The sequence below is a fragment of the Anoplopoma fimbria genome, chromosome 13 (assembly GCF_027596085.1).
Source record: "Anoplopoma fimbria isolate UVic2021 breed Golden Eagle Sablefish chromosome 13, Afim_UVic_2022, whole genome shotgun sequence".
In the NCBI taxonomy this organism is placed as follows: domain Eukaryota; kingdom Metazoa; phylum Chordata; class Actinopteri; order Perciformes; family Anoplopomatidae; genus Anoplopoma; species Anoplopoma fimbria.
In genome coordinates this window covers 17,908,467-17,931,024 of record NC_072461.1, presented here as the reverse complement: position 1 = coordinate 17,931,024, position 22,558 = coordinate 17,908,467, and the positions used below count along the sequence as shown (strand labels likewise).

The window sequence follows — 22,558 nt, the reverse complement described above, 5'->3', positions numbered from 1 at the left end:
CTGGCAAGAGGTCACACACATCTTGTGGTATGCCAATGTGCCCAAACCACAGCGCCAATGGTGGAGACGAGCTATAATAACTCTAGTGCAGCCCCTTGATGTGCCACAGTGAGATATAGTACTAAACATTACAGAGCCTTATTGATAGACACAGCAAAGTTGTGTATTCTCTGCTCGCCTAACTGCATAATTCCATATGTGAAATTGACAATATCGATTAAACATTCACCGAATGCAACGTTGGATGCCGAGACAGCCATCCTGTTATTATTTCATGTCATGATATCAGAAAAAAAATAATATATATATAAAATCAATAGTCATTTCAGTCCATTTTCAGAAGCATAGCTATGTTTATTTTATTTATTTTCTGTATGACTAATAGACCTTTTGTTAAAGCGAAGATTATCTGAAGCTCTGTCAGCACCAAATAGACATTACCAGAATAAAAATATGTATTTTAGCTACTGAGAAGTTAAAGCCTTGGCTGCTGATTGTCATATTATAAAGCATACAAAACAACCCCTGTGATATTAAGTTACTGCGGCCTTCACTCACATATTTAAGGTCATCAAAACAATATAACTGTGAACCTTCGTACCATTTCAAAGTTGTTCACATATCCTCCAACAAGCCTCCAAAGAGGATGTTATGACAGTTATGTATTCTCTTGTTTTCAACAGCAGTCATAACTACGACAACCACAGACGCATTCGGCTGAAAGTCGCAAGTTAACAGAGTCGGCCAGTTTTGCCCGGTCCACCGGGTGCTACCGTTGACTGGTGGTATGTAAGCTCCTTTGCTACTGAGGCCCAGTGCGGTATGGACAAATCCCATTTGCAGATTTCTGTCATGCCAGAAGTGTAGCAAAAGTCACGTGTAAAAATACAGCTAGTTGAGAGGCCTGCTGAGTTGCAACTGATGGTTTGTCTGTATTTTCAGAGAGGTCCACATTTACACATCTTTTACAAATTTACAGATGTGTGTACTCATTTACAAATCTCAATACACTTGTTAATCTAAATACAGATTTGGCAATTTTTTTTTTTTTAACACATTTACAATTCTGATACACACAGATTGAGATACAGTCACACATTCCTCCACACAATTTTCAGAACGTTTTGCTGTAATTATGGCCCCATAACACGGATTCACTAACAGCGCAGATCCTTTTTCATAAGGTCTTTGGCATCATCTTTTTACCCTCTGTAGCTGACCTTGGTACATGTTTTTTCAAATAAGGTTAATTTAAAGTTTTCACAATCCCCCTCTGAAACGCTATTGTTTCCAGTCTGCCAAGGGGGAGTTGAGACGTGTGGCAGTGGAGACAAGTGGCGAGCCTCTCTCTCACAGAGGCAACAAACAATCACTAAGAGAATTAATAGCTGCTAAGATAACCAAGTTTAAGTTTCTACCTGTAGTTTAATGTTTACAGAGCTTTTAAAAATAGCAGCAGAATACTACAGGAGTGCATATGGACCATTATAGGTTATTAAATTAGTACACAAACAAATATCGCTGTAAATCAATCAATTCATTAAAAGTTAAGTTCCTTCCTGTAGTACAGGGCTGCTACAGCATTTCAAGCCTGTTGTTCTTTGATAGCTTTCATTCTCATGAAAGCTATCAAAGAACTAATAGCTTGGTTCTTTGGTTCTTTGATAGCTTCTCATGAAAGCTATCAAAGAACCAATAGCTCCCCATATGGGAGTTTAGTTTGGTAAACTTTGTTTACGTTGATTGTTTTTTCTTTTTTCAAGAGCATCAGGACAGCTTTAAATGCATTATTCACAATTATTTACACTTTTTTTAATAAAATATATAAAACAAAGCAATCAGTGGTGGCGCAATTTGCATATGAAACAATCCAACATGAGCTCCCGTATAAATGGAGGAACTCTCTTACCCGTTTGCGAGTTGTACTTTAATGGCTAGATATAAACATTTTCATGTAGGCATATCTATTGACAGACTCACATTTTGATGTTCTCATGGTACTGCTTGGTATCAGAAGGCTGATTGTACAAAGGCTGGAACACAAAAAGGAACAAACTCATTAAAAAATTTGCCATATTTTCAGTTGAGCAACAGATTATAAATGAACAGATTACATGATGTTCGCTCAAACATCTCCTCAATAGGACTCTGACCTTGCCTCAATATTAATGTAGGACGGGAAAATGTTCACCAAATAACATGAGTGACTTAAAGATGTGACAGACTGAAGCCCAACAACCCGATCAAATTCTTTTCAAAGAACTCACTCAAAATAAATGTCCTCCAGGGCAGAGGAACCTGTTTCGTTTAGCGTCTTGCATGAGCTCAAAAGGTTATTTGTTCAATAAAACCAAGTGATGAAAATCACTGAGGGAGTGTTTGTGTGTATGAGATATATGTGTGGACAGATATAGTGTGTGCGAGCAAATTTATGACTAAAGCAAATAAGTGAAAAATATTGCAAACAAAGGCAGTCTGTGAATAATATCTAAAATAAAAGTCCTTTTAAAAAAAAAAAAAAAAAAAAAAAAAAAAAGCGTTCGGTTTCTGTGGTCAGTGGGTTTGGGTACAAGCGACCTTTTAACATTGCAACCTGATGTGAGTCATCATATTCAATGGGTCCACTAATGCTTAGGGCGCTTTAGTTACAGTAATTAAATATTTTGACTTTGTTACTTTACAACTCTGCTAAAGAGCCGTGCATCTATGAACTTGTTCCCGTTCTCTCTAAAAGCATCCTTTATCCTTCTTACATGACCTTCAATCAAACCCTGTTTCAATAATGCAAAAAACATGAGAGCAGGGAACAAAAGAAATAGTCTCCACTCACCAGTTCTACCCTGGGTCCCAGTCCCTCCAGTATCCTGTGAGCCTCTTCTGCCTTTTTCTGGTATGGGAACACAAACAGAAGTAGTACATTAGCCTCCCGCCTGCACCTCAGCCATCACCACGGCAACGCTCACTTGATCACCGAGGCTACACTACTGCTGTCTGGATGGACGGCTGGCTGGATGGATGGATGGATTGATAGAGGGAGGGATGGATGGAGAGATGAATGCAGCGACTATTATTATTAGAGCTTTTAACTCAAGCTGGGCCACAGCTCTTTGCCTCATCTACCTCTCTTCTCTCCCAGGAAAAAAAAAAAAAAAAAAAAAAAAAAAAAAAAGATTACTCGCATCCCCTGAGCAGAGAGAGGAAGGTAGAAAGAGCAGGCAGGCAGGCAAGCAAGTGGGAGTGGAATAGAAAGTGAGTGGGAGAGGAAAACAGGGAAAGGAGGAGGGGGGGGGGTGCTCATCTCATAAGAGACATCTGATGAAAGAGAGAGAGAGATCTCACCTCCAGCTCACTACCTACAACAATCAGGTCTTTACAACAAACACTCCTGGCAGGGACCGTAAAGCAAGACAGGAGAAGTGTTGGAGCACGAAGCTGGGCAGCAAACAAACTCCCATCTGTGTCTCTGGATGACCTCTACGCTGCTCCGCTCCTCCATACATTTTTATATTTAGCTGAAGCAGACAAATGTGTGAGCAGTGTCCCAGACTACTACCCCCCTTCTCCATGTTCGCTCCACTCTTCTTTCTCTTTTTTCTTTCTCATCCCACTCTGCACACTCTCTGCGCCTCATCGATCAAACAGACCCTGCTCGGTTGACACGCCACATGCTCTGTTGCTTTCCATCTCACTTCATCTCCTTCAGTGACCTCGCAGTGAGACTGGCAAGACTGACACATTCGCAGATAGGATGGAAGTACAGTGAGGGAGGGTCGGATGGAGAGGGAGACTTTAGAGGTGACAACGGAGACGGACCCTGCCTGGTGTGTATGTGCACGTCAACCTTTATTCCTCACCACCCACAATGTCATGCCGCTTCCTTGTCCCTTTCACTTTGCCTTCACTGCAGAGGGAGCACAGGAGGTGTTTGGGATCTGCTCCCAAGTTTATACATGACTCACGCCAACGGACTTGGATGTAAGACCTCAAAGGAGCTCACGCACACAGCTTAACTTTACTCAACACAGGCTTCCAACTGGGTCACCCGTGAGTGAAGCCAAATGACATGGCTCCAGTTTTTTAAAGTGCATTTCCTCTATGACACAAGGCAAAAGGGTAGCACTGCTGATTTACATATGCCCATGCTTTACATATTATTAAAATGCAAATACAGTAACATAATGCTGTTGTTCTTCCTTAACTCGCTTTGCATTGATTCCTCACCAGTGAGTAGGTGTAACAGGCTGCAGAGTATGGCCTCAGAGAACAGAAGCAGTTAGTGAACAGCAGTTATTAAAACCAGCCTTTTATCCTCGGGGAGAAGGGAGGCTCAAGGCTTTCTCTTATTTTCCTTGACGTAATGTTTTAAACAAATTAAAAAAACAAGACTGCACGATACAGACATCAGAACTCAAAAAATTGGGGAATGGAGGAGATGCAAAATAAAGTGTACAGGGTATTACTTTTTTTCTGAAAGCGTGGATTATTACACAGAGAGAGCTGCTGGTCTTGACACACACACACACACACACACACACACACACACACACACACACACACACACACACACACACACACACACACACACACACACACACACACACACACACACACACACACACACACACACACACACACACACACACACACACACACACACATTTCTCTGGCACTGGAAGAAGCTGTAGAGCTTAGAAACGGTCCTGTTTTAAAAGCTGCCCTCAGTCAACATGAGGAGAAAACACTGTGGGTGCTTATGCAACTACAATGACAGCATCACAAAACGTTTTGTGTATCCCATGAAGTGAATGCAAGATAGAAAAACAAGGGGAAAAAAGAGGCAAACAAAAAAAGGCATATCACTACTGGGCCATCTTGATGCAGTATATACACATGAGGATTTAGCGTAGCTCAACAGAATTATATTAATGCCTTGTCAGAGGGGCTTTCTTCTCTTGTGTTCATGTCCATAACAGCTATGCCCCAAATATGAGAAGAGTGAACTTCAGTTGAGCCATCCTCGGGTTTTGTCGGATGTCGGTAGAAATGCGCCTGTAACCCTGCCTGTGAATGATGGTGACACTGAGCCCAGAGGGGACAGATGACACCGTAGTGACACCAGCTTAAAAAAAAAAAAGGCATGCTGAGGCTGGAGTTATTTTACCCCACATGCTTTAACACGCATGCATGAATATATATATAAATGTACTGTACATTTTTTTTCACAAATAAAAACACACACAAAAGGCTTGACATGTAACACAAAGCTTTACACATAACCACTTAAAGCACCTTGGGCAGATAGATGTCTGATATCAAAGAAGCCAAGCTTGAATAAATTCAAGAAGCATTTAGGCCAGATGTTGAAAAGATGTAAAAACATCTGTCTCTCAAGGACGCATACGTAATTTTTACTCCTGAAATTGACTGATTGAAAAAGCCATTCCAGAGGTCTCTTTCTTGTGGTGATGGCAGTTAAAGTGACACTGAAATAGGCCATTGTTCTTCCTGTCCCACATAAAGCTTCTTCTGCGGAGATTTGAACAAATGCAGTCATTCAGACGAGTAACGGACCATCATAGCTTTTATCACATCCATGACAGCCAACGTACAATCACTGAATTACATGTGTGGGTGAGAGTACAGGGATTTGTATGATCTGGCTAATGCAGACGCATATATGAGGCTGAATGTAAACAAAAGTGTGTTAAATCTCATTTGGATTTGACACACGTATATGATGATATAAAGGAAGTCTATGTAATGCTATTTATTTGGAATTTATAAATAAGGCCAAATGTCATGGCGACTAAAAGAATGAATATGACTGGATTAGTAAATGCTGTGTGTCACTGTAGCATTGGGCTTTGCATCAGTGAAGCTAGATAAAAAGGCGAACAAGCTAGTTCTGTCTACAGAGAGAGAGAGAGAGAGAGAGAGAGAGAGAGAGAGAGAGAGAGAGAGAGAGAAAGAGAGAGAGAGAGAAAAGAGAGAGAGAGAGAGAGAGAGAGAGAGGTTAGGGGGGGCAGGCAGTAGGCCAGAGTACATCCTGCCAGTCAGAGGGAAGTGGAAAGTTGTACAGAGGTCAAGCTGCATTGTGAAGTAAGCCACGATGATTTCAGAAGAGTCTTGAGCAATCTGCACTCTCCTACTGTTGCATAGAAGTGCTGCGGTTTAGCTGAGCGTGATGACAGTAAGGGTCAGAGTCAGGAGGGACACTCCCTGTGCTGCGGTTTTCCCTTTGAAAAGGGTCTTCTCAGGATATTTTGGTGCTTATCTGGGGACATCTGGCCAGCTGTTAGGGATCAAGTCTCTTGTTGACCTGCTTGCTTGCCAACACATGAGTTTTAAACTAGCTTCTCCATTGGCAGCATATTTTCGAGACACACCACACTGCTTTGCCATTGTTTGAAAAGGATTTGCCTTGAATGTGTCAACAGACGCTGTTTGAAACACTCAAGAGCTATTTTCCTTTGAACTGTGAAGCTCCAACATTACTTCTAGTTTCCTATAGGGGGCTTGTTTAAAGACGTTGAAGATGGGTGTGATACGCGAACAAGAGAGGAGTTCCCTGCTTTAAATGGCAATTCTAGTAAAAAAAAAAAAAAAAAAAAACACCACTAGGGGGACTGAGAGCACTGAGAATCACTCCTTTATAAAAAGGTAAAATCTGCACAGAGCACTACTGCATATAATGATTGCTGTTAGTAGGACTAGCTCAAAGCTTACGAACAGCGTTATTTGACCTCCCAGTTGAACTGTTTATCTTTTTCTTGAAAGAATGATTAAGCTCCTACACTTGTATGGCTGATAAAAGGACTGATTCAGTGTGCGTCTGTGTCACCTTACAGGCTGTGTGTACGTGTGTGATTCATCATGCCTGCTGTGATGCTCTTTAGCAGCTTACTCTGTTAGTCAAGAGTTCTGCGTAGTCGGACAGTAGAGTGGGAGGCTTAGGTCAGAAGATGAGACTTTGTGGCACTCTCTGCTCTCGTTGAAACGGGTCTTTGAGGATTATAAATAGTAAATGAAAATGACAGAAGTCCTCTGCAGACAGACATCAATCTCTTCAGAGCCCCGGTGTTTTTCTCAGTAATATACACACTATGAGAGTACTCCACACTATGTCTACATTGTCAATGAAATTAACTGAAAGAACACTGAATAGCTGCACAATCGCTGACATTAGAACCAAATAACCAAAGCGGAAAAAATACTGAACCATGTGGGCGGGGGGGGGGGGGGGCTACCAGCTCTCTCTCACTCTGACATTTGCTCATGGTAAAATACTGCATATATGATCAAGTGAAAAAATGCGGGCCACAGATTAACTGACCCTGTTCTCATCGTAGATGATCTGCACCAGGCTGCGGTGCTTGGCCTCGCTGGGTGGTGGAGAGATGGGCCGCTCAGGCTCGTGTGGCTTTGCTGCCTCCTCCTCCAGCTGTTGCTGTAAAACACACAAACAAACAAAGATAAGAATTAACACTTGACAAATCCAAAAGGGCCCTGATCTTCCAGGAAGACCTGTGGCTCAGCAGTTCCTGTAGCGAGGTTAAAGAGTGTGTGTTAGATCAACAGTCCCTCCCTCCGGCACTCCAGCAGGGACTAACTGTCCTATTAGCTGTAATAGCTATTAACTCCCCAGGGCCTTGTTAATCAAAGAGTTACTACAACAGCCTGTAAACAAAGCCAATGCCTGCTGTGTGGCTGGAACCTCCAATGAGAGAGAGACAGAGACCGCAGAAGAAAAATAAAGAAAGGGAAATGTGGGGAAATTAACACCAGGCACAAATTGGAAAACAGCGGTGTTCCTCTAATTTACTAGTCACCCTGGCATGTTTACAAAACATGATTTGGAGATTCTACTCCAGAAACAGTGAATTTTAGAAAGTACTGTCTACTGTGAACAAAACTGAGTGACAGACAGCAGGTAAGCATTGGAGAGTTGGCAGAGAAAGCCGCTATGAATTAAAAGAGTGAATGTGGCATGTTTGAGGTGTGTCAACCTTTATGTTTCACTGCCATTCATCTAGCGATCAGTCAATGTTTCCTTGTAGGAGCACAGATAGAAAAGAGGAGATGCCTGATCTGACATTCAGCATATACAATTAAAAAGATGTTTGCCTCTCATAGTCCATTTTCACACGTCTTGCATCTTTGGCAGATTGGATTGCTCTCAGAAATTGAAAATGCAAATTGTAAATGCAACCAAGCATCATTTAAACAGGCACTGCTCATTCACTTGCCCACTCCATCCAGATGTTGAAAAGGTGTTAATGGACCAGTCAGGATCATTAATCCTCCCACGCTCAAGTACCTCAATAAGCAGCATGTGGAAGTAGCCATTTCCTCCTGCCTTCGATAATGGCAGGCTATAATGAGATATTCATTTGAACATTTAAATTATTTATGCTTTTCATTTTCTAAGGCAACACAGAAAACAGCTGTTTCAACATATATACGCTCATAAAGAAGGCGTGCTGTGTGTATGCATTTTGCGTATGTACCAAACAAATATCATACAAGCAAAACCTTTGTCTCGCTTCATAAGCAATGAAACTAATAAACGTCTCTGTGTCAGTTACTAGTTAGCTAGTTTGTTAAACTGATTAGCACAATTATTCTGTCTGTATATATAATATTTTAGTTATTGTGGGTTTTTAAACTTTATTTACTTATTTAACATTCTTTACGGTGTATTACTTTATATAATACTTGTTTTGATCTTGTTTTTTTACTATGTCTCTTGTTTGCACTATCCTCTCTGCTGCTGTAATCCTGCAAATTTCCCCGCTGCGGGACTAATAAAGGATTATCTTATCTTATCTCATTTTAAGTCATACAGTTAAACTTTTGTCTACCTCAATCTCCTAAACGTATGTTAATGCCTTCCCAGCATCTAGAATAAAAATAACAAGTATACTGATATGTATTCAATCATATCTGGATTTATTCTGGCTATAAGACACATAAAAAGAAAATAGTAATAATTTTGGGGAATTTGAAGTAATTTATCATCATGGTAAAAACCCTGGAGGCGGAGGCCAAGTGGCACTGAGTGGCGTGCATGTAGCTGATCTACAGTTAAGTCAGCCCTCTCCTTCTCATCTCCTGTAAGGGGCTTCAGAGGGGGGGGAAGGCGGCCTCCAGAGGATCCACATGAGAGTGGAGCAAGATGGATCATCATGTGGCATGAAAGGCCGGGATAAGCATCTGGTGAGGGGAACACAGACATTCCTATAGAGACACCCCACCCCCCCACCCACACACCTTCTTCCCTTTCAGAGTAAAATAAAATAAACCAGCCATCCTGAGCTCGGCTGACATGACACAGGCTGCTGGTAACCTAAGCCACAACCCCCCCACCCATCCTCCAACTCTGGCACAACCCTTTAAATAAAGTTTTACTGTGCCACTTAATTAGTCCAGATGTTTTAATGCTTGAAGAGAGCCCAACTGTAAAACAAAACAAAAAAAAATCCATAAAAACACTGCTTGTGTTTTGAGGGATGTTGCATAGAGGGGTTCTTGATTTATGCCTGGACGCAGCAGAGCGTACCCTCTCAATCATTCACAAGTTTCAACACTGACGTTGTAATCCGATAGCCAGCTTTATTTTGGTTCCTTTTGCAATTTGGGAAAGAGCCCTGATTAATTATATACCAAGTCTTTTCTATTAACAAAGGGCAACGCACAAACATTCAAGCTTCTCCTTTTTATCTGGTAACAACAAGTAGACCAAAAACAACAGCAAAAAAACACTTTTGCATTTGTGTCATTAGTATGTTATTTGGAGGCCATTCTCCACCAGCTAGGTACTTACAAGTAATAAATCCAACACTGTAATGTTTTTGTTTTCAGTAACAATCAGTAACATGTACTGTGATTATCTACCTACTCAATTGTGTCTGTATTCCTCAACTGTAAAGGTTACTGTACTAGTTTCTATGCTGTTGTTGTTGGGGGGTACAGTGATTGCTAATATCAATGTAATGTTGTTATCATGGGGAGGGTAAAGGGTTAATGTTGTGTCTACAATATTTGTTTATTAAAAAATACCCATTGGAGTATGTCTTTTTGTGATCAAGATCTAATGCTTCTTTTAAATGATAGAGTTTAAACATTACTGCATTCATGAGCGAGGAGGGAGTCGGGTGGAAAAGAAAGAACTTAACTGTACAGTTTCTCTACTAAACATGGCAGGTAGCCAGAAGGGAGACAGTGCGGCAGGGATATGAGTGGTTTAGCAGTCACAAAACCTCCACCATAATCCTCCTCCTCCCCTAGGGAAGCTGTTATTTATAGCCTTATATATTTTTAACCTACTTTTCTCCTAAATAAAAAGCCAAAGAGACGGGGAAAAAAAGGAATGCAGCTGCCTGGAGGAGTGCGTGTACAGAATGGTGGCATGTTGATCAAGGAACAGCTACAGAACTTGAATGCAGCGATTACAACACAGCAAAGTCTGCCTAAGACTTTATGACACTGATGCCAACTGGAGCCTGGCAGGGAAAGTCACACATGACAGCCCTTCAGAAGAGCCAAACACTGCCACTAAGAAAATTCAACAAGGATGCCAGCACTGGCAAAGAGTTAGTCATCTCCAAGCATGACGGACAAAGGTACTTCGTGGTTCTTTTAGGTATGCCTGCCTGGTCAAAATATGTGCGGAATGCACACGAATGACATAAAGAGGCGCGTACTATTTAACTTTCTTCACAATATCTCTTCTTGCAGTTTGTGCACAAAATAACACCTCATGAAATTATCTAAAAAGGGTGGGTCATATTAAGCTGCATGCCAAGCAGCACTTAAACAAGGGAAGGGCCACATCCACTGCAAAACCCATCCTTGTTAGGACTGCCGCTTTGTTATCAAAAAGTGAATAAAAGAATGTATACACAATTGGTAACTAGACAATCTTGTATTTTGAAATAAAGTTGGCAAAACCCTTTCTAGTGGATATGCTCCCATCGACACATCCATCTAGTGTTTCAACTGTCAGCAGGTTAAATCTCTGGCAGAAATAAAAATCAAGTCCCAAGCTGAAGGCATATACATCAGAATATCTCCACAAGGAAACATAAATCCATCTTAAAATGAGCGAGCAATGCAGGATAACTTGATAGCATCTATCTGCAGTTTCTAAACACAACACAGGTCAATATAATCTCAAAGTTATGACTAGATCCATAGATTACAGACCTGTTTTTTGCGAAGCTTGCAGATCTGCTGCTCCACCATGGTGATCTCCCGGTCTACGCGGTCCATGTTCTGGATCAGCTCCTCCTTGGAGAAGCGAGCCGGCACCAGGTCCAAGTCAGGGTCCATATGGACCGGGCTCACAGGGGAGATTGGCTCCAGCTTCCCCATTCCACTCCCACGATCCTACAGAAGCACCACAAAAAGAAAAGCAACATGCTTAGATTTACAATATGTGTGTAATTTTATGAGTAATTCCTACACAAAGCTCAAACAATAAATTAATAAATAAAAAGAATTATGCAGGGCATGAAGGTTACTTCACAAGAAATCATATTCTTTACAAGAACACAGTCTGTGTATCCTGTGGGAAGGTAACAAACGCCAATAAGTCTTCTGGGTAATGAAAGTCAGCGTGGCGTCTCAGCGTCACTGGACCACACTAATGAATATGAGGTCACAGCCTTTCTTCCCAGGATTATGCGGTAGAGTTCTGGCAGCTGGTTCTGTTTAGGAAACTTGATTTAGAAATGTGAAATACTCTGTTTTTGAGGATGTAGGGGGAGAAATCTGAAGGGTAGTGCATCATGTATGTAGATCAAATGCAGGAGGTAACTCACAGTGCGACTCATCAACTGAGCAGCTGCACTGATGACAGTAGAGAAAGATTTATCAAATCACTGATCTTCCATGTACGGTACTCCTAAGTAAGCGTACACATTCTGTGAGTATACACTCATAATATAAACTCCTCTTCAGTAGTGTTCGACCATCCCTGATCTAAATAACAGATTTATTCACACAACCTCCCAAGGTTGATGGAGAAATACTACTTTTTAACAGATGCTGTGTATCAGTACATTACAAAGCTGCTCAATGGAAGCTGATGGAAAAGGTTACAGTCTCCTCATCTCTCCACACAGATGTCGTGTATTTTTGGTCCGCCGCAATTTTCCGTCTCTTCGGTGGAGTGGAAGCTCCATTTCAGTTTTTCCATAACAGTCGCATTTGTCAATGCACCAAGTAATTTTTTTTTTCCAATATCTATTTCTTTAAAATGGTTTCAACAATTGTTATTAGCACTGAACCAATTACTTTTCTGTAAATCACAATACAATATTATATTGATTACTTGGAGTAAGATGCACTATTTGCTGCTATATATCTATCAGTAAATATGTATCTATCACTGCTTTATAATTATTAATGTTGCAGCGGATAAAAGTGGAGCTAATTTCAACTACTTTATATACATAATAATAAGGCTATATACTTCTTAATAATACAGTGTAGTTTATTTGTCTATTTAATATTTTTTATTGAGAATCTTAATCTGCAAAGTAGCCTAAATGTACTTAGTAACATTCCACCATTTTTTTTTTTTTACAAAAGCACAAAGTTCTTTAAAGTTCTAGCATAATCATTTTGCTCCTAAAATGCACCAGATTGATCAATTTAACTTAAAAATATGCAATATTTTCTACATAGGGAGTCTCAGTAGTTTACCATGGACACTTTGAGTGTACTGCCTTTAAAAAGCTCAGCCCACATAATGTTTTTATTTGCAAAATCTGGCAGCTCATGCTTCAGGCAAATTCTCAGTAATCTGGTCACATGTGAGGCAAGGGTGTGAATGGAGTAGAGGTTACATGCACCGGTTTATGTGACAACACACGCTCAGTGATCAGTGGGTGTATGTGTGACCCTACATTCTGCATGTTGCTCAGCATTCTTGAGTTATAGCCTCAGTAGAATGATTGCGTGTGTGTGATCCAGCTTGGGTTTTTGTTCTGCGTTATTTTTAAACGTCTGAAATGAAGGTTATGTAAGTGAGCTAATCTGGACTAGGCAGGCTGCATTATCGCCCCGTAGACCTGCTGGGATTGAAAATATCAGTGCCAGAAGATGTTGAGGGGCTGTCCTAGATCAAGAAGCCCAAGTTGCCAAACCCAATTAGTCACAAAAAAAAAAATAAAAATCACAATACATATAACTACAACAGGAAAATAAATGGCTCCCAGGATGCCACGACTTTGACTAACACATCGCCCTTGAGTGCAAATAATACCACTACCCTCCTGATGTGTGTCACAGCTCAGCATGCATGAAAGTTCTCTCTGGGGACAAAATCATGGTGACGTAAAACGGATATCATTACACAACGTTTTATGCATGGTCATCGGAATCCCAATGATTACAGAGACGATTCACAAAATAATGTAGAAAAAAGAACAATGTCATTATTGAATGTTGAGCGGTTAGTTTAAGGGGGGGGGGTGATGTGTTCAACTGTGCAGTAGTTGATTTATATGACACTTAGATTCCTTCCATTTTTGCCTTCATTTGCTGCAGTTGTCTATTTTTAAATGGCATTTTTTTTTTTTTTTTTTTTTTTTTTTTTTTTTACTGTTGCCACTTTGTTCCGTTGCGAACTCAAGGACAGTTAAGTGCATCCAAATGTTTAGAGAGTGCATTTAAGCATGAGGGATTTGATGGTACGACAAAACTACGAGGTCAAAAGCAGTCTGCCTTCTGGTGTTGTGCCCTACACTGTCCTCTGTTCTTGTCAACAGTACGGCAGCACATCAACAGCTATTACACCTGTGACATAGTGTGAAAAAGTCTCAGGCCAATAGCAGAGCCCTTGGCCCAGAATAGCTTATATTTTACACGCCCTCGACAACCCCGGTCACACTTAGAACATTCTACTGCATGATGTCTTCGGCTGGGCATGCATCAGATTTGTTTTAGGTTACCTCTGTGTGAGGTAGCGTGTCTGTGTAAGCGTTCTGTTTGGTAAGTACGACCCTGTGAGACTGAGTCCCGTAGTCTTAAGTGTTTGCACTCTAGACAATAGTTGAAAAAAGCCACAGACATCCTGTTTTCATGCTAGAATGTGCACAAAAGTTCACAATTTTTGGTTTGGGCATCAAGCCCACGGTTATGCAGAGTACACAAAAACAGGTGTAGAAATACACTGGAACAGAGACTATTGAGGAAAATAAAACTGCAATATGGAGTGGAACTTGTCGCAATAGAGCTCTATTGTGTGGGCAAGGTTATTAGAAGTTTGAGATTTAAAGTTTAATGAAAACCTTTAAAAATGCAAGAAACTGTTGCAAGTTCTGTGGGCAGCCTTGCTGTGAACTTGTAATGTCAACTTTTGCAGACTTGATTAGTCAGCTGATCGGCCATCTTGGCCTCTGATAAGATTTCTTAAGTTGATTAGTCATTTTTCATGCTGATGACTTATTCCAATGAATTTATGAGCACATCTCTGCTAAACACAAGATTTAATGTGATGGTTTTGCATTAACATCGACATGATCTTTCGATTCAAATCAACAAATCCATTAGCTAACACAAACCCATCCACTGTTACAGGACTAAGAATTTTTTTGGGTCGAGGACAGCCGCACTAAATGTAGATTCCTGCTGCTCAACGGGTGGTGCCTTCAATCCTGGCCTGCAACTAATGATACTTTTTTATAAATTACCTACCTTTATTTTGAAAATAATTCAAGTAATTGGATAAAAAAGAGAAAATGAAGGAAGTAAAATGGGTGTGTCTTATAAATAATGTAAATATACTATTTTTTTAATGGAATAATTTATTAACATTTGAAACAAACGAGATTTACACATCAACTATAAGAATGTGGCATAAGCCTTTTTAAATTACTGCAATTGTTGATTGTTGTTTTGGTGGCATATGACGTGTCACTGCTGTTCTATGCTCTGATGAAAGTTAAAACAAAACACTATTGAATCCTTGCCATTACTCTCTTGTTCAATCCAATGTGTGTTGAACGTTGCCATGCGTTGCCACTGATCAGCGAACATGCAGATACAGAGCTGCTGATGTTATGACTAGAAATATTGAACATACAATAGGTTGGGAGGTGTTCAGACAATAGTGTATAGCCATGTGAAATACAGCAAGGCACTCTATCTACAGCAGTCAGAATATTTATAAAATATAAAATATAACCACTTAATTTACTACAACTGTCACAGGCTAATGCTTTACTAATAATGGTAATGTTTTCCCTGTAAGACCCACGTTTTAATGTGTTTTTCCATCATCTGTGATATTAAAAACATCAGATATACAGACAGTCAGAAAAAGCAGAAGTCTGTGTCCTGGTCATTGTTCAGTTATAAAATTACGCACCAAAGATCGTCTCTTCAGCTGACAGCGTTTTCAGCAGAACAATCAGTCACAATCGACAACAGACGAGGACGGTTGACCTGCCTCTGGTTCAAAAGAAGTCTAGCTGACTTCATTGACAGTCAGCACCGGAGCTAAGAGACAGGAGTCGCTGTGCTCGGTCTTGTGCTGCCCTCCTTTTTCCATTACCCTTTATCCACTTTCATCACAGTTAGTTTTTTGGTAGTATCATTGGGAGGCAAGACTCTCAAAAGGTCTGTAAAGCTCACAGCCTTCCTGCGGTTTCTCCTGCATTGATCCGTGTACAACAACATAGCCAAGTACAATGAAAAATCAAAAACACTGCTTTAAATGACAATAGGCCAATACCAATTTATCTGCGATAAACTAATCCTGACTATGCCAGCCCAGGATATTTATTTATTCTGGCTCTAACTGCAAAAGAGGGCCAGCTAACTTACACAGATTCATTCAGATAGACTGCCAACAGAGGTTTGACAAACATCACTTTGCTCTGAATGGGTTACTAGTCAGGTGTGTCTAATGTGGTTTCCACAACAGTGTAAACATCACCAATAGCACTGCTCATTCTTTGAGCCATATACGGCAAGAGTGACATTAATGGAAAAAGAGAACACCATTGTTAAAAAGCTCAGTCCTAATCATTCTAATCTGATCGTATTCCCTTTTATTAACCACAAAATCAGGATAACTGCACGATGTTGTACACAGTTCTCATTCTCTGACTCACTCTCCATGTGAGTCATGCTACAAGTGTCAGCATTGTCTGATACTACTGGCATACTTCCTCTTTTCTTGTTGCTCTTTGTCTCTTACTCCTCCCTTTCCCCTTTCACCTCTATCCGTGGCTCTCTTTGTTCCCATTGCATTATTTGCAGTTACATCTTTCCCTCCAACCACTATCATTTTGGTGCACTTGTTCCGTGCAGTGACTGCATCTGACATGACTTATATAATGGGGTTTACGGCTCTCTGTGCTTTTGGGGGAGAATTACTGGCATTCCTGAATATTTCCCTGCTAGCTTAGGAGTCCTTTTCTTTTTCCTGTACCCTCCATTATCGGTGTATCTATTTACCATTCCTTGGCTGTCTGCCTCCCCTGGCAGTTAGAAGCACTCTGTAATGTCAGGAACACCTCCCCATCAGCAGCTCTACACTGCAAGCAAGTCGTTTTGATGTGCAGTTCACACAGTTTCACCCTCAGTCTTTTGAAATCTAGGTCAGCTCTATTATTTATTAATTGCTGTTTCACAGCTCCGTTATAGTCTTTCCACTGCTGCTCACTGAGCTCCATCTCCAACACTGCTGAATATCCTTCTGCGACTCCGGGTGTGGAATGTCTAATAAAAACCTTTGTGGCTCTGAAGGAGGCTTAAAAAAGGCGTAATATTTCAGAGAAGAAAATTGGTCACCTTATATACCTTATGAATCGTAATTTCTCAAAATGTCCTTGTAAAAGTCCAACTCTGGAAGGCAAAACAGTGATTTCCCAAGATACTAGCACATTACTGACCTTACAGTATAAATTCTATATTGTGTCTTTTTGTCTGAAGCTAACCATAGCACTGTCCGGCTATGGAGGAACTTGTATATATAGTCAAGGGGAAAAACAACACTTTTGATAAGATTCATGAAAGAAATCTAGAAGAGGAATATTTTGCTACGACCTTGTAGTGATGTACCGTTTATTTTTCATTTCATTTTAACATTTGAGCAGTTTTGTTATGCGTTTTGTTTAGGTGTGCCTTTTTTTTTTTTATGTGAAGTGTTTGTTAACTTGGAAATACAATACACATTTGTAAAAAACAAAAAAGTATATTGAAGTATTAATTCAAAAACATAGATATATACACTCAGCCCTTCATTATCACAATTAGTATATATATATATATACACAATTTATACTCGATTGAATTGTTATTCATAGCCAAGCCAAGTAACAATTAAATTACCATCAAGCTGTAATTAACTCCACTTGTCACCGTCATATACTGTATTTCATACAGACTACTGACCTTTGCCATATCCTCAGCCGCTCCCAGAGGCATTTGTTGCCGATGGGACGAAGCCCTCATCAGAGACTCTTGGCCCATATCAAGACGAGGCCGTTTGATCTCTGCATACTCCACATCCGATTGGCCGCTGGGCTCCGGCAGGTACATGTGCTCATAGCGGATATGTTGTTCTTGTCCTCTGCAAAATACAAACATAGCAGATAAGAGAAACGCATGGAGAGCTACTGAAGCACTTTAACGAACAGTAAGTTAAAAGGCAGCGGTTCTCAATATAGAGCTTGGGATACCTTTGTAATGTTACAGCTGATTAAAGACAATTGCAGGGTAGAAATACTTAAATTAAGAACAGTACTTGCTATAGTGGTGTACTTTCTTCAGGTTTTTAGCCAAACTAGAATAGTGGATGATTCCCTAATTGCAATGACATTTCAAACACACATTTGTGTAAGTCAGAAGATAAACCCTAATAACTGATGACTTTGATGACGTTTGCTTAGTGACAATATTCCCATTAGCTCAAGCTGTACTTTAAAATGAGGGCTAACATGACAACAAGTGTAATCGTAACATGGTACATATCCGCATGTTATGATTCATTAGTTAACATGCTAACAACTACCACTGTTAGCATTGTGTTACAACTTAAACTGATGAAACAGAAGATCAGCATGATGTGTGAAGTTTGACAGTTTGGTTGTCATGAAATAATGGACCAGACCTCAGCATTAGAAATCACACTTCCACAGCATACAAGTAATAGCTGCAGGGCTCGAAATATTAAGTGCATATAAAACCAAAGGGCACATAAAAATTTGAGCTGTGAATGCAATTCTCAGCTCTACATGCACCAGTGCACATAACTTGGTAGAGAAAATATGTTGAGTACAGCTCATTACTACCAATAAAAAAGTAATTTAGAGCTCCTTCATAGCCAAGTGGTTATAATGCATGACACATTAGCGCAATTGTTGCATGTAATGCCCGTCTCTTCCCCCATTTCCAGTCTATGTCCCTAAAACTGTCAAATAAAGGCAAAAATACCCTAACAAAATCTTTTAAAGATATAATAATACATAATTCAAAATATAAAAAAAACGGTTGCTTAAATGTTGTTGGCTTATCTTTTATGTAAAAAAATTCGTTAAAATGTTGGTGCTGAATTAATTTAAAACACGGTCGTGGTATCACGCAATCAAACTTCCAAGTTCCGCCTACAACCCGAAAAAATAACAGATGTTAGATTTCTTTTGGTTGGATCCGAGCCACCTCCACTCCAGGCCTTTCCAAGATGACCTCGAGCCTGGTGCGGTGAACCACCACAGAGGAAATGTGCCGAGCCAAGGCTAGCCAGCACCAGGGAGAGGTCCGACGAGGGGATCCCCCAACACTTAGTGGCCTTCCCTGACCCACCGAGATGAATTCCCCCGGGCAGACTGCACAAATATTTTCGGTTAGTTATGAAACTGTGGCAGGCCGCGGGGTCTAGGTAATTAATGGGAAACAATGCATTCGGAACAAGAGACGAGGCTTGGTGCACGTTTTGTCTAAACACAATGTCCTAATCAAACCCTATTAATACAGGCTTCATCTAACAACACAAAGACATTTGTACAAAAGCACAAGATGACGGTAGCAGTCGGAGATCAGGCTGACCTAATTTTTTACTGTTGCCAGCTGGCTCGATTTGTTTCAAACAGAATCATCATAAAGTAATCACTAAAGACCTTTTCTTTCTGCAAAATGGGAACATGTAATGGGTTACTCAGTAGTGGAGAGTGGAAAGAACGGGAAGCAAGGAAATTGGAAATGGTGACTCACTGAAACACTAGCATCTAATGGTTTTCAATTTAGCAGCATATGGTAGAGCTGCTCTTGTGTAGGGGTTTGCAGGAATTGCTAGGCAGTCAATGGCCACACACACACACACAAAGGCAAAAAAAAGTTTGCGTTATGACACTCTCTATACTGTAACCTAAAAGCAGAACTGATCTGGCTGGCCGGGAATGCTAACAATTACTCCAACCACCAGAGGAGGGGGACGCACCATACTGTAACGTGATCTGGTCATGATCGGCTGCATGTGTGATGCCAGCATAAACCACATTCTGCATGTGTTCATCGTTGGGGTTAGCAACACGCTACAGTGCACCAGTAAAATGGACCCTTGGTGTCTAGTCAAATGACAGCTTCTGAATGTTAACTGCACTGGCTACTTCGATTTAGGGACATTTTATTAGCCCACTTGTAAATGGCTCTCTGTTCTCTCTGAGGGGAAGGGTTTTCTCAAGTCTGCGCTGCAGGCAGATGCCAGAATGTCAGCGACTTTGCTGCCAGTGTCAAAATGGATGTGGCTTCTGAAGAGAAGAGGGAAAACACAACCATAATTGCTGGTCCAGGCCCACAATGGCCTAGTGTGTGGTTTCTTTATGTGCCAAAGAGCACGGAGCTTGTGTCTGCCTGGTGGGGTGCTGCAACGATCGAGACCATCCCCGTGCTGCACCAGAGCTTTACGCAAGAGAGATATGTCATGCCACTTATGTAATATGCTGGGATAAATCTGCATGATAAAAAGGTGTCATCGGGTGGTGAGAAAATAAATGGATTCTGGATGTTTATCTGAGTGATTGCCTAAATAGTACCTCGAAAAAAAATAGGGTGCCAAAATTAATACCCAGATGGTGTGTGACCCCCCCCCCAGAACACATTTTTCTCACTCATTCAGTCGCACTCTTCCTCATCTCCATAGAGGTTTGGCACTTACATAATCACATCATCAAGCTCAACAGCAGCCCCCCCCCCCCTCCCCCCGCCGCTCTTCTCTTCACCCTCCTTCTTTCCCCCTCTCCCTCTTGTGAGCGTGCAGAATAATCTGATCCCTGGGGAGGATTTGTCTGGAGGATGAGAGAAAGAGATGTGTGTAGAGGTGGGGGGGAGAGGAGAGGAGAGGGATGGGAGCAACACAACACATCACCCCACAACGGCTCCATTACCTTCTTACTGGTTTGGGCCCCATTACAACAGGGAACAGAGATCATGTGTGCTGATAGCAGCAGCCTGTTATTGTGAAAGCACTATGGCGTTTGTGCGGCTGCCAATCTCTCCGTTGCTCCCCAGAGGAGCGGCTCTGCAGCTGTGCACGTTACAGGGATGGCTAACAGAGAGAGAGAGAGAGAGAGAGAGAGAGAGAGAGAGAGAGAGAGAGAGAGAGAGAGAGAGAGAGAGAGAGAGAGAGAGAGAGAGAGAGAGAGAGAGAGAGAGAGAGAGAGAGAGAGAGAGAGAGAGAGAGAGAGAGAGAGAGAGAGAGAGAGAGAGAGAGAGAGAGGAGGCCAGGCTAACTGCACCACAGCTGGGATGAATGAAACTGAGCGAGTGCACAGAAGAGGAGGGAAAATGAGTCCAAAAACAAATGCCCTCAACTTTTCTCTTCATGTTGCTGAACAAAAAACACATTACCAAATGGCCAAGAAAGCAGGAGACGGGGATATTTACTACAGCTTAATGCTGGAAACTGGAATAAATGAAAGGCTATTTCTCTCAAAATGCTAAGAGTGTGAAAAGCAATCGATTCCTAGCTGGATCATAATTAGTTTTGAGTCATTCAGAACTGATGCTCTACACTCTTTATCATAATTCAAACGGATATTCAAAAGGCTATTGAAATAATAATAACAAAGGAAAAAACATAGGTGTAAAGAAAACAACAAACGTACATACCTATGTCAGTTAACACGCAAAGGGTTACTAAAATCCCCAAACGGTAATAGAAACATGACATAATACCTATTTAGGAACATTTGTACAAATATTTGAAAAGACACTGATGTCACTTTGCACAAATACTAAAAGGTCTGAACAGAAGCCTCAGAATACTACTTTAATACACGTTTACTGCATTAATCACAGCCCACTGATACATGTCAAGAATAAACTAGGTTTGCATTATTGCACCAGATTTGTCTGCAGCCTACTCGCTGTTCTGGGCTTAAAAGAAACCCACGCTAAGTGGTTTCTCTGTCTTGTTGTTGTGCTTGCTCTAAAATATATTCACTCTCTTTCTCAAGTAGCTTGGGTGATCTCAGACAGATGGGAAGAGGCGGAGTGACTGAGATATTGCCTGGAGTAACGAGGGGGTGAAACAAACAACTAGCACAGTGGCTCATCAATGATTATACTGTTGTGGTTTCCGGACCTGTAATTAGGGTGCATTTGGAGCATTAACTAAATAGCATATTTTCACCCTGACTTCAGTCCAAGACATTTAAAGAGGAGATGAAGAATATATAGACCTTTCATACTGAGAATGAGATAATGCTGTCAAAGTGCAGCTTCTAAGGCCATGTTAGTGCTTACATTATCTGTCTGTAAATGTGAACAACCCTCAGCTTGCAACAAATGGAGGCATGGTGTGCATAGATTGAAGGATTGCTAAGGCCAGAGTTACGCTATTCAGACTCTGAATGAGAATGTAGAATGAGGGCTTCAGACTGGATTTAAGCCCTCTAAAGGAATGCTGAAGGCCTGATGTATTTAACTGAAAGGACTCCCCACCCACAGATGCCCGCCAGTGTTTTATTTCACATTCTCCACATAGAAACATGGGCTAACTGCTAGTCTCTCCTTTTGATATGATGATCATTTTTGAATCAACAGAAAAGCTACCTCACATCTCCAATGTAGAAGTCTCACAAGGCCTCTGTCTTGCAGAAACACAAATCATGTACACCAGAAGTGACTGCCAAAGCACCAGTGATTGAATGAAGGGTGTCAGCAAATCAGAAGCTGGTGGGTAGCAGTGAAACAGTGTGGTGTTTATTTCTGTATCAACCAATGAACCAGTGTTCCCACATTGTGGGCTCGGCAATGCTAGTCATGAAACAGGACCAACACACAGCTCTGGCCTTTTACATTGAAGACCATAATCCCATCTGATTGATACTTAAAGATGCGGACGCAACATGCAACAGCCACACGCTGAGACAGAGTCACTCTACCATCTGCTGTCTGCTGCCATAACGCCTTTTCGTTCCAGGGGCTAGGGATAAACAATTTATTTGACACATTTAGAAAGACAGCCAACACTACACCCAACATACGGTGCATGTAACAAATATCTGACAGCTGACTTGGAAAATAAAATTCTGTACTACTT

The 22,558-nt window shown here is 41.0% G+C and overlaps 1 protein-coding gene across 9 annotated transcripts in view; it reads right to left on the bottom strand.

Moving 5' to 3' along the window:
* Window positions 1-22,558, bottom strand: part of ncor2 (nuclear receptor corepressor 2) — an 82,221-nt gene that overhangs the window by 40,334 nt on the left and 19,329 nt on the right. For all 9 annotated transcript variants that reach the window (XM_054611760.1, XM_054611767.1, XM_054611764.1 and 6 more), the window contains exons 4-8: window positions 17,410-17,587; window positions 11,206-11,388; window positions 7,334-7,447; window positions 2,831-2,887; window positions 1,981-2,033 (exon numbers count right to left, since the gene is read on the bottom strand). In XM_054611760.1, coding sequence (XP_054467735.1) covers window positions 1,981-2,033; window positions 2,831-2,887; window positions 7,334-7,447; window positions 11,206-11,388; window positions 17,410-17,587 — 585 coding nt within the window. The remainder of the gene's footprint in view (window positions 1-1,980; window positions 2,034-2,830; window positions 2,888-7,333; window positions 7,448-11,205; window positions 11,389-17,409; window positions 17,588-22,558) is intronic.